This window comes from Taudactylus pleione, unplaced genomic scaffold (assembly GCF_031769625.1).
Source record: "Taudactylus pleione unplaced genomic scaffold, aTauple2 ptg002171l, whole genome shotgun sequence".
NCBI classification, from domain to species: Eukaryota; Metazoa; Chordata; class Amphibia; order Anura; family Myobatrachidae; genus Taudactylus; species Taudactylus pleione.
In genome coordinates, this window is record NW_028286565.1 from 58698 (window position 1) to 71574 (window position 12877).

Consider the following 12877-nt stretch of genomic DNA (forward strand, 5'->3'; position numbering starts at 1 on the left):
CGTCCGTCGGCTTCCCGACTGTTTCCCATACAACATAAAGGTCCAACAAGCAAAACGCAGTACACATTCAGCATAAAATACACATTATTACTATTATTAGTGTCTTACATTTACTAGGCGCCAGGAGATGTACACAGCGCCATATAAAATAAGAGTGGTAAGAACTTACCTTTGGTATCTCTATTTCTACGAAGTCCATAGGGTTCACAAGATACCTTGGGGTATAGGCGATGGCGGAAGTCATCTGGCACCACACAGTTAATTTTCATCTCCCAGGATGCACCGGGGCCCCTCTCCTATACCCCACCCCCAAGCCATAGCAACTTCAGTTACGTAACAAGCCATAGGCCGGAGGAGGAGAAAAAAAGAGAGCGAGAAGAAAGTCTGGAACACAATAGAGTCACATTCTCACACAGAAGGAGACAGAAAATCGGAGACCAGAGCAAAGCCCATCTGAAGCACGGGTGCGACAGGGTGTGAGTCCTGTGGACCCTATGGACGTCGTAGAAATAGAGATAACAAAGGTAAGTTCTTAGCATATCTTTTATTTTCTGATACAGGGTCCATGGGGTATCCACAGGATACTCCTGTGCAGAAAGGAGAATCTGCCGCCCAAAGGAAGCATCCTGAGAGGCGAAGGTATCAAATGCAATAATACCTCACAAAGTTATGGACAGAAGACCACGTGGCCACCTTACACAGCCGAGGCGCCACGTTGAGCTGCCTATGAAGGACCCACAGACAGAGCAGAATGAACAGTAACAGAGGGCGACACTGGAAGGCCCTCATAAACGTAAGCTTCAGAAATCGCCACACTGGAAGGCCCTCATGAACGTAAGCTTCAGAAATCGCCATGTGAAGCCATCTAGCCAAAGTTTGCTTATTGGCTGGCCATCCCTTCTCGTGGAAAGCATAGAGAACAAACATGGAGTCTGACTTCCAAAGGGAACTGGTACGGCCCACATCTATCCTGAGAGCACGTACCACATCCAATGAGGCCTCACCTGCTGAGAGGTCTGGAGAGTTAAAGGCTGGCACTATAATTTCCTCATTAATGTGGAAACTAGACACCACCTTAGGAAGGAACCCACGGCGACTCCGAAGCACCGCCCTGTCCTGGTGAAAAATCAGAAACAGAGGGTGACAAGAGAGAGCCCCCAAATCTGACACTTCTGGCGGAAGCAATAGCCAGAAGGAACACAGGGCCTGATTCAGAGCTGGACGCTCTGACCAGAGCGCTCGCTCTGAATCAGGGCCCTCCTACCTAAAATTGGAGCGGCCTCCTGGCCGCTCGCATAGCTGTGACCTATGTGACCACCCACAGCTTATGCGAGCGGCCAAAAAGATCGGGCTTGCGACGAAACCCTGCGGTAGGGTCTCGCTGCCGCAAGCCCAGGAGTGCTTTTGGCTCTATCAGAGCCAAAAGCACTCCCACTGACATCACTAGTGATGTCAGTGGGGCTGGCCCCAGACGGTAGGCGTTCCCATGGGAACGCCTCCGTCTGGGCAGCAACGCCCCCGGTACGACCACCAAAGGGGGCGTGCTGTCACTCACCATCGACAGCACGCCCCCTTTGGTGCGAGAGTGCCAGTGATGTCTGGGCCACGCTGGAGCCACCAGAACGATCGTGTCGCCTTCTTCTTTGAACTTCCAAAGCACCCGAGGGAGAAGGGAGAATGGAGGAAACAGGTATGCAAACTGGAAGGTCCACTTAACCGACAGTGTCCAAAAGAAGAGCCTCGGCGTCTCTTGTTCTGGACCCGAACACTGGCAGTTTGTGATTGTGTCGGGAGGCCATGAGGTCTATCTCCGGAAGACCCCACTTGTCCACTAGGAGCAGAAACGCTTTCTGGTGAAGAGACCATTCCCCTGGATGCACGTCGTGACGGCTGAGGAAGTCTGCTTCCCAGTTGAGTACTCCTGGTATGAACACTGCAGATATGGCAGGAAGATTGCTTTCAGCCCATGTTAGAATGCGCAACACCTCTGTCAGAGCTGCCTGACTTAGAGTTCCTCTTTGCCGGTTGATGTAAGCCACCATTGTGGCCTTGACTGACTGAACCTGCACGAGCTTCCCGTGAAGTATAAGTCTAGCTTACTGTAGGGCCCTGAAGACCGCCCAAAGTTTTAATATATTTATTGGTAGGGCAGACTCCTCTGCTGTCCACCTTCCCTGAAAGAAGTGTGGACCTGTCACTGCGCCCTAACCCCGGAGACAGGCATCAGTTGTCAGCAGGACCGATCCGGAAATCAAAAAAGGCGCCACTTGGTGAGGTGACCCGTCTGAAGCCACCAAGTCAGAGACACACACCACCAGAGAGAGCACCATTGTTTGTGTCCTTATCCGATGTGAAGATCCGTCCCACCTGGAGAGGATCAATTTCTGCAGAGGACGGGAATGAAACTGAGCACACTCTACCATGTCGAATGTCGACACCATGGAGCCCAATAATGTCATTGCTGAGTGAATTGACACTCGGCGACTGTGCAGGCATCTACGTACTATAGTCTGCAAATTGGAGATCCTGTCCATGGTCAGAAAGATCCTCTGCTGTTGAGAATCCAACAGTGCCCTGAGATGGAGCATCCTCTGGGAGGGAGTCAGGGAGGACTTCTTCCAGTTGATCAGCCAGCCGTGAGTCTGCAGCACAGAGATTGTAAGCTGCAGGTGGTGGCGAAGTACCTCTGGAGACCTGGCTAGCAGCAGAAGGCCGTCCAGGTAGGGCAACATGCAGACCCCCTGCAGCCACAGATGAGCCGCCATTACTGCCATAACTTTGGTAAACACTTTTAGGTGCAGTCGAAAGGCTAAATGGCAGGGCCTGAGACTGCAAATGTTGCTGCAGTACAGCAAACCTGAGAAAACGTTGGTGAGTCGAAGCAAATGGAATATGCAGGTATGCATCCTGGATATCCAGAGACACCATAAAATCCCCCGGTTCCATAGCCAGTATAATTGACCGCAGGGTCTCCATTTTGAACCGAGGTACTCTGAGAAATTTGTTCAAGGATTTTGAGGTTGAGGATAGGCCGAAATGAACCATTCGGTTTTGGAAGCAGAAAGTGGTTGGAATAAGAGCCCGTTCCCCTCTGAGAGGACTGTACAAGCACGATGACCCCTGCCTGGAGCATAGAGTGCACTACTTTCTGGATTTCCAAGGCCTTGTCCTGGATTGACTGAAAGCCTGTGGTGAAGAACTGATGAGGAGGTCTTCTGCGGAAGGAGAGGACGTACCCGTGAGAGACCACTTCCCTTACCAAAGTGTCTGTGGTGGTCTGAAACCAGCACTGGGAGAATTGTAGAAGTCTGGCCCCCCACCTTGTTGTCCCCCAAGGGGAGGCCCACCCCATCAGGCTAAGGTCTTGTCGTCAGACTTGGCAGCTGGACATCTGGTACTCCAAGCCTGTTTCTTGGGCTTGTTAACCTTTTTGGCTCCTGACGGCCTAGGAAAGGACTGTACCTTTGGTTTTCCCTGATGAAGATAGGACCGAAAGGATGAGGTGCCAGACCCCGATGGAGCTGGGGCCGAGGGGAGACAAGCAGATTTTGCAGCTGTCAAAGTGTCCACAATCTTATCCAAATCCGGACCAAACAAAACATTCCCATTGTAGGATAAACACTCCAACCCTTTCTTAGAGTCTATCAATTCACTGGTAGCATCCACGGGGAATGATGCTTCCAGAGAATTTGCCCAGCGTTCCATGGCTCTGGCCACCCAGCAGATGGCCATAGCCGGTCTGGAGGCCCCTCCTGAAAGGGAATAAATGGACTTTAAGCAGGCTTCCACTTTCCGGTCTGTAACATCCTTCAAGGATGACATGGACGGCATGGGCAGAGTCACACTCTTAACCAGGCGCATCACATGCGAATCCACTTGAGAAATTTCCTATTTAGATAATCTTCAAAAGGATAGATGAAGGCCAGATATTTTTGTGGCTGGAAATGCTTCCCAGGAGATTTCCAAGCCGCCTCTAAATGATCCACTAGCTGATTAGACAGAGGAAAGATGTCAGCGGTACTTTTAACATCCTTGAAATAGGCATGCTTGAACTTGGCTGCCAGGGGATCCTCATCTTCAATCTCCATGGCCACACGGACCACTCGTATGAGGCCTTGTACATAAATTTTTGACTTGGGCTCAGAGTCCGACAAGTCAAGTATCTCACAGTCGTCATCATAATGCGTCGACTTAGACAACATCACGTATTTCTTAGCAGGTCTAAGCGGAGATTCAACCTGTAGTACTTCTGTCAGGTTCTGAGCTGAGGGAAGGAAAGAGTAAACCCAAACAGGCTCTGGAGACGCATGAGACTGAGCAGGCTGCTGAGAGACACACTGCTCCACCATCATTTGTCGGGGGACACCCTGAACAGGGGGGAGGAACGCCGCTTGCTGCATGAACCCCAGTTGGGGAAAAACGGGGGGAGCTGTCAACCATTCCACCAAAGCATTTAAAGCTTTCACAAAACAAGCCCATGGAGGCTCCTGCACAGGGTGTGAAACAAGTGTTGTAAATGCAGGGGCTGAACATGTAGCCCCCAATAATAACTTCCTCCTCTCCCATGCCTACCTTAAATCTGGAGCAGGAAAGCAGGAGAGGAGCATCATTCTGCACAGACTCATCACTCCTAGACCTAGTAGGAGAGTATGTATGCTGTATGTGACTCATCACACAGACTCATCACTCCCAGACATAGGAGAGTATCACACAGACTCATCACTCGTAGATATAGTAGGAGAGTATGGATGCTGTATGTGACTCATCACACAGACTCATCACTCCCAGACATAGCAGGAGAGTATGGATGCTGTATGTGACCCACCACACAGACTCATCACTCCCAGACATAGTAGGAGAGTATGTATGCTGTATGTGACTCACCACACAGACTCATCACTCCCAGACATAGCAGGAGAGTATGGATGCTGTATGTGACCCACCACACAGACTCATCACTCCCAGACATAGTAGGAGAGTATGGATGCTGTATGTGACTCACCACACAGACTCATCACTCCCAGACATAGTAGGAGAGTATGTATGCTGTATGTGACTCACCACACAGACTCATCACTCCCAGACATAGGAGGAGAGTATGTATGCTGTATGTGACTCACCACACAGACTCATCACTCCCAGACATAGTAGGAGAGTATGGATGCTGTATGTGACTCATCACACAGACTCATCACTCCCAGACATAGGAGGAGAGTATGTATGCTGTATGTGACCCATCACACAGACTCATCACTCCCAGACATAGCAGGACAGTATCACACAGACTCATCACTCCCAGACATAGTAGGAGAGTATCACACACACTCATCACTCCCAGACATAGGAGAGTATCACACAGACTCATCACTCCCAGACATAGCAGGACAGTATCACACAGACTCATCACTCCCAGACATAGCAGGACAGTATCACACAGACTCATCACTCCCAGACATAGCAGGAGAGTATCACACAGACTCATCACTCCCAGACATAGTAGGAGAGTATGGATGCTGTATGTGACTCACCACACAGACTCATCACTCCCAGACATAGTAGGAGAGTATGGATGCTGTATGTGACTCACCACACAGACTCATCACTCCCAGACATAGTAGGAGAGTATGGATGCTGTATATGGAGGGGGGGGCGGAGCAGCAGCACGGACGTCCGTTGGACTGTCCGTGCTGTGCGCTACTGAAGATCTTCTGGGCTGTTGTAACAGCTCCCTCTGTGCAGTGACCAGACTCCGGCCGGGCACCTATGAAACAGAAGGTGCCTTGGCCTGGGGGCGGGGTATAGGAGAGGGGCACCGGTGCATCCTGGGAGATGAAAATTAACTGTGTGGTGTCCTATGACTTCCACCATCACCTATACCCCAAGGTATCCTGTGGAACCCTATGGACCCTGCAGTAGAAAAAGACCATATCAAATCAAATACAGTAAACAGCAAATTTACATGTGATGCCTTTGTCCAAGCATCAATGTCATACATGTACCCCGCTTACCTTAGTATAGTACTAGCGGACGTACAGTCCTCGTGTGGGACTGAAAATCCAATTTCATGACCCAAGTTGAGGTCCATCTCATCTGCCACTCTGAGAGCTAAACTAAAGGCGGCTGCAGCATACGGCTGCGAGCAGATGACGGAGCCTTCGCTGTACTCCTGGGAAAGCGTGAACTCTGCGCACCACTGGGGGACCTGGGAGAGAGAAACGCGTCAGCACATTCTACAGGATGATTCTCACAGGAACTGATAGAGAGATTATGTATGATCAGATGACGGACGGACGGACTGACAGGCTGGAGGACACGGATAATGGTGTAACAGGACTGGCTGACAGGCTGGAGGACGCTGGAGAATGTTGGAATGGAAAGGACTGACAATCACCAGAATCCTGAAGTGACTGAAAGGCAGCGAAACCACAATAATGGTGATATAGAACTGGACGACAATCAAGAAGACCATGACAATGGTGCAACCGACAGACAGCCTGGAGGACACGGACAATGGTGTAACAGGACTGGCTGACAGCCTGGAGGCCACGGATAATGGTGTAACAGGACTTGCTGACAGCCTGGAGGCCACGGATAATGGTGTAACAGGACTTGCTGACAGCCTGGAGGACACGGATAATGGAGTAACAGGACTTGCTGACAGCCTGGAGGACACGGATAATGGAGTAACAGGACTGGCTGGCAGCCTGGAGGACACGGATAATGGTGTAACAGGACTGGCTGGCAGCCTGGAGGACACGGATAATGGTGTAACAGGACTGGCTGACAGCCTAGAGACCAACATGAGGAAGGGACAGTCTCTCCCAGGCACAGTGACCGGCGTGAAGAAGGGACAGTCTCTCCCAGGCCCAGTGACCGGCGTGAAGAAGGGACAGCCTCTCTCCCAGGCCCAGTGACCGGCGTGAAGAAGGGACAGTCTCTCTCCCAGCCCAGTGACCGGCGTGAAGAAGGGACTGTCTCTCTCCCAGCCCAGTGACCGGCGTGAAGAAGGGACTGTCTCTCTCACAGGCCCAGTGACCGGCGTGAAGAAGGGACTGTCTCTCCCAGGCCCAGTGACCGGCGTGAAGAAGGGACTGTCTCTCCCAGGCCCAGTGACCGGCGTGAAGAAGGGACTGTCTCTCTCCCAGCCCAGTGACCGGTGTGAAGAAGGGAAAGTCTCTCTCCCAGGCCAGTGACCGGTGTGAAGAAGGGACAGTCTCTCCCAGGCCCAGTGACCGGCGTGAAGAAGGGACTGTCTCTCTCCCAGGCCCAGTGACCGGCGTGAAGAAGGGACTGTCTCTCTCCCAGCCCAGTGACCGGCGTGAAGAAGGGACTGTCTCTCCCAGGCCCAGTGACCGGTGTGAAGAAGGGACTGTCTCTCCCAGGCCTAGTGACCGGTGTGAAGAAGGGACTGTCTCTCTCCCAGGCCCAGTGACCGGTGTGAAGAAGGGACTGTCTCTCTCCCAGGCCCAGTGACCGGTGTGAAGAAGGGACTGTCTCTCTCCCAGGCCCAGTGACCGGTGTGAAGAAGGGACTGTCTCTCTCCCAGCCCAGTGACCGGTGTGAAGAAGGGACTGTCTCTCTCCCAGGCACAGTGACCGGTGTGAAGAAGGGACTGTCTCTCTCCCAGCCCAGTGACCGGTGTGAAGAAGGGACAGTCTCTCCCAGGCCCAGTGACCGGTGTGAAGAAGGGACAGTCTCTCCCAGGCCCAGTGACCGGTGTGAAGAAGGGACTGTCTCTCTCCCAGGCCCAGTGACCGGTGTGAAGAAGGGACTGTCTCTCCCAGGCCCAGTGACCGGCAGAGAGGTAGGATCTATACCAGCAATGACCGGGTGTTTGGGAGAATAAATGAAATCCTCACCTGTGTACTTTTGCCGGATCCGGGGTCGGCACACAGAAGCACAACGTTACTTGTTTGAAGACTCTCCATGAACTGGTATTTTACACCCCAAATAGGCAATGTACGGCGTTTGGCAAAGAGCTGGTAATAGCGAGAGGAAAATGGCAGCCCATCAAATGGGTTTTGTTCCAAGTCTCCACCGTTCTCCTCTCCATCCTCCAGTACAATATGGTCATCGTCACCATCGTCCTGCAGACAGTCATCGGAACAGTTTAATGACTCCATTCACTCTAAGATGGACTCAGCGTAACGTCTGCAACCCCTGGGGATAGAGACACAACGAGGGAGAGGTTACCGAGAGAAAAGGAGGCAGAGGTTACCGAGAGAAAAGGAGGCAGAGGTTACCGAGAGAAAAGGAGGCAGAGGTTACCGAGAGAAAAGGAGGCAGAGGTTACCGAGAGAAAAGGAGGCAGAGGTTACCGAGAGAAAAGGAGGCAGAGGTTACCGAGACATCCAGCACAGGAAAGAGAGGAGGTTTCATTGGAAGATGAAGAAGGTTATTTGGTGACTATCACTATGGTAACACGATACATGAGGTTCCGTTACATAATGACCTACATTAAACAATGCAGCTTATTGTACATATGCCTATACACAGTTTCTTATAGACAGAGATGGAGGATGACACTCTATATCAGGGTTCCATAAGGATGGGGTGTCAGAAACGCTAACAATGCATGTTTTCCAGATCATCTAGCTCGGGGCCGGCCAAGACATTGATCTCGATCTACCGGTAGCTCAAGGAGCTCCTGCTGTTAAGTTTGCAAATCAACTTTCTGCGGCAACTGGGAGCGCTGGTCTCTGATCACTTCAGAGGCCAGCGTTCCCAGTGATGCAGTGCGCAGGTGACGTCATGACATCACTGGGAATGCTGAATCGCGAGACGCTAGCGACAGGCAGTGACTACGCGGGAGTGCTGACAGCGTGGAGCGGGGCCCAGCGTGAAGAAAGGTAAGTACTGCACAGGGGAGTGGGGCCTGTTGTACACTGGGAGGGGGCACCAGTACTGGGGGCACTGCATAAAGGGCTCTAATGCAGGAGGAACTGTATAAGGGGCACTACTACAGTGGTCAATGTGTATAACGGACACTACTGTGTGGTGTAATGTGTATAAGGGACAGTACTGTGTGGTGTAATGTGTATAAGGGGCACTACTGTGTGGTGTAATGTGTATAAGGGACACTACTGTGTGGTGTAATGTGTATAAGGGACAGTACTGTGTGGTGTAATGTGTATAAGGGGCACTACTGTGTGGTGTAATGTGTATAAGGGACAATACTGTGTGGTGTAATGTGTATAAGGGGCACTACTGTGTGGTGTAATGTGTATAAGGGACAGTACTGTGTGGTGTAATGTGTATAAGGGACAGTACTGTGTGGTGTAATGTGTATAAGGGACAGTACTGTGTGGTGTAATGTGTGTAAGGGGCACTACTGTGTGGTGTAATGTGGATAAGGGGCAGTACTGTGAATAAGATTGTGCTGCGGTGTGGAGTCATTTGAATTGGGAATACTATGTGTGATTTTGGCAGGACAGACCCCTCGTCCCTTGCTGCGAGGTCACGCCCCCTTTTTCGGGCTCGGTAGATCACAAAAGGTTTTTAGTTTTAAAAGTAGATCAGAGTCCAAAAGTCTGCCCACCCCTGATCTGGCTGGAGCATCGGTGTTTTTAACACATGACAGGAGGTACTAATTATTCCTGATGATACCTGGAAAACACACTAAGGCACACATCCACTACATGATTAAAATGAGCGATTGAACGATAACTATATCGTTAACGTTCAATCGTACGCAAATCGCTCATTACAATGTCTAAATCGACCAGCGATGCGCGCTCCCGCCGGTCGTTTTAGACATCTATCATCGGCCAAACATGCTGGACAACATGACGATAACGTCAGGTTGAGCATGTACAGGGATAACTGATGAGCCTGCACTGAACGACCGCCCGTAGGCTCATCACAGACCGACAAACGACCGCTCGTAGGCTCATCACAGACCGACAAACGACCGCTCGTAGGCTCATCACAGACCGACAAACGACCGCTCGTAGGCTCATCACAGACCGACAAACGACCGCTCGTAGGCTCATCACAGACCGACAAACGACCGCTCGTAGGCTCATCACAGACCGACAAACGACCGCTCGTAGGCTCATCACAGACCGACAAATGACCGCTCGTAGGCTCATCACAGACCGACAAATGACCGCTCGTAGGCTCATCACAGACCGACAAATGACCGCTCGTAGGCTCATCACAGACCGACAAACGACTGCACGGTTACAATGAGGTAACGGTGCTGTCGTTTTGATGTCTGCTAGTGGATATGTGCTATTAGAGTTCCATACGGACGAGTTAAGGCCCCCATACATCAGAGATGGATTGCCGCGATACAGAGATGCCAGGTTGGCGGATCGGTGAAATCCAACGTGTAGAACTTCACCGATCCTGTGACGGATCGCAGAACATCGATGTCCGCCGATCGGCATCTCTGACCGGCGGATCAGCGATGTGATCGCAGGATCGTGCCAATCCATCTCTGTATGGGGGCCTTTAGAGAAACACTGATCTATAGGGAGCACTGCTATGAACGTGGGCCCGATTCAGGTCTGGACACTGAGGTTAACGCAATTTTCAGATTATCGTAAAACTGCACCATGTGCAGAACGGCTCCTGCAAACTCATTCACAGATGCCGCAAGCCTCAGCGCGTTTGTGTCTGGCCAGCGTTCCCAGAAACGTGGGCGTGTCCCCTTATTTTCCAAAGGTACATAGGACAGGGGGTCGCGATATTGCTGCCAGGAGGAGTCTGCTTCCTAAAGACGCCTCCTGCTGTATTTTATCATTTGCTGGACGTATTGCACAGCTGCTTCCTAGCGGCCACATGTGAATCAGCCCCTGTGTGCGGGAAACATGTGGGGTCTGAATCAGAGTTAGCAGCAAACAAAAATAAAAGCAAATGAAAAATTAGCGCTATGGTAAGAAATTACCTTTAACTCTTTCTTCAAAGTCCATAGGGTCCACAAGGAGACCTTGGGGTGTAGTTGGTGGATCAGGAATCCAGGCACCACGCAGTTAAAGCTTTTAGCTCCCAGGATGCACTGGGCCACTATCCCCATACCCCGCCCCCCCCTCTATACCTCAGTTTGTGACAAGCCAAAGGCCGGAGGAGAAGAGAGAAGGAAGACTGGAACACTCAAGGATCACATTCTCACGTAGAAGGAGACGGAAAAACGGTGACGAGAAATATAGCCCATATGAAGCCAGGTGCGTCAGGGCGGGTGTCCTGTGGACTTCAAAGAAAGAGATAACAAAGGTAAGTTCTTACCATAACTCTCATTTTCTTCTTTATGGTCCATAGGCTCCACAGGGAGACCTTAGGGATTTCCCAAAGCAGTCCTTTAAAGGTGCGCTGAGAGGAGAACCCGGCGTCCAAAGGAAGCATCCTGAGAGGTGAAGGTATCAAAGGCATAGAACCTTAGAAAGGTCAGTACAAATGACCACGAGGTGCCACGGCGAGCTGCCCACGAGGGACCCACAGACTAGTAGAATGAGCAGTAACAGAAGCCGGAACAGGCAAGACTGCCTGTGTGTAAGCCCCTGAGATAGTCATACGAAGCCATCTGGCCAATGTTTGTTTATTGGCCGGACATAGAAACATAGAGTCTGATTTCCGAAGGGAACTGGTACGTTCCACATTTATCCTGAGGGCGCGGACCACATCCAAAGAGTCCTCACCTGCCGAGAGGTCTGGGGAATTGAAGGCCGGGACTATAATATCCTCATTAATGTGGAAACTAGAAACAACGTTAGGAAGGAACCCAGGGCGAGTCCGAAGCACAGCCCTGGCATGGTGAAATATTAGAAAAGGGGAGCAACAGGAGAGGGCCCCTAAAGCTGACACTCTTCTGGCGGATATTATAGCCAGAAGAAAAAGAGTCTTTGCTGTGAGCCATTCGCGTTCCACAGAATCCAGGGGTTCAACGGAGGACCCTGTAAGGCCCGAAGACCTACTGACAAATTCCAAGGAGCCACTGGGGGGACAAAGGGAGGTTGAATCCGGAGGACACCCTGGAGGAAGGTGCAGATACACGGTAGCAGAGAAATTCTACGTTGGAACCATACTGACAGAGCAGAGACTTGCACTTACAGTGAGGCCAGGCGGAGGCCAAGGTCTAATCCAGCTTGAAGGAAGGCCAGGACTCTGTAAATCCGAAACACCTGGGGGTTGTAATCTCTGGGACGACACGACTGGAAATAAGAGAACGTCTACCCATGGCGGGGGCACAGGAGGAGTCTGCATAACTGGAGTCTGTTGTGGTCACCCCATAGGGGGGGGAAATAGCCGGAACCGCTAAGCGGCCAGAACCTGAGAAAAGGCAGCCCATGGGGGCTCCTGTACCGGTGCTGGGGGGTTAGAGGTGCCTGGGGGATTTTAACACCTTACACAAAACTGACCCGGACGCAGTGCGCTCGCTATTGCCGATGGTTGCTAATCTGCGTATACATCTCAGTGCACGTGCGCAAACTACACAGTGCGATCACAGATCGCTCGCTCGCCCAGCAGAGTGAGTGACAGGAGAGGCCGTTTGTGGGCGGTGACAGGGGCAGTCCAGTAAAAACGGGGGAGTGGAGATGCGAACGCAGGCGTGCCCGAGTGTTTCAACGCCGTTTTAGAGGCGTGCATAATTAACAGGCAGCGTCATAGTACATGTCACCAGCCATTTTATTCCTCTGTTTTCCTCGCAATGCTTGCGGTAAAAAAAAAAAGCTACCACAAGCGCTGCGTTCACATACGATAGTGGTCGATGTACCAATGTTTTCATAAACTTCCAGGAGATGACGTGGGGCAGTGGGTGTCTCTGCATACACAAAGTACGATGGGCGTGCCTATGCCTTGGCGAGTGATCGCTCCCCGCTGCGTCACTTTCAAATATGTTTAGCTCTATAGATGTGAGGTATAGGAACCGCCCTGA

General features: G+C 51.4%; 1 protein-coding gene across 2 annotated transcripts in view; it reads right to left on the reverse strand.

Annotated features, from left to right (window-relative positions):
- DQX1 (DEAQ-box RNA dependent ATPase 1) overlaps positions 1 to 12877 on the reverse strand; it is a 64810-nt gene that overhangs the window by 46491 nt on the left and 5442 nt on the right. The window contains exons 1-3 of one of the 2 annotated variants that reach the window (XM_088465829.1): positions 10892 to 10920; positions 7860 to 8160; positions 6009 to 6202 (exon numbers count right to left, since the gene is read on the reverse strand). In XM_088465829.1, the coding sequence (XP_088321955.1) occupies positions 6009 to 6202; positions 7860 to 8123 (458 nt within the window). In that variant the 5' untranslated portion in view covers positions 8124 to 8160; positions 10892 to 10920. Of the gene's footprint in view, positions 1 to 6008; positions 6203 to 7859; positions 8161 to 10891; positions 10921 to 12877 lie in introns of those variants that run through there. The other variant, XM_088465828.1, reaches the window with a different exon arrangement.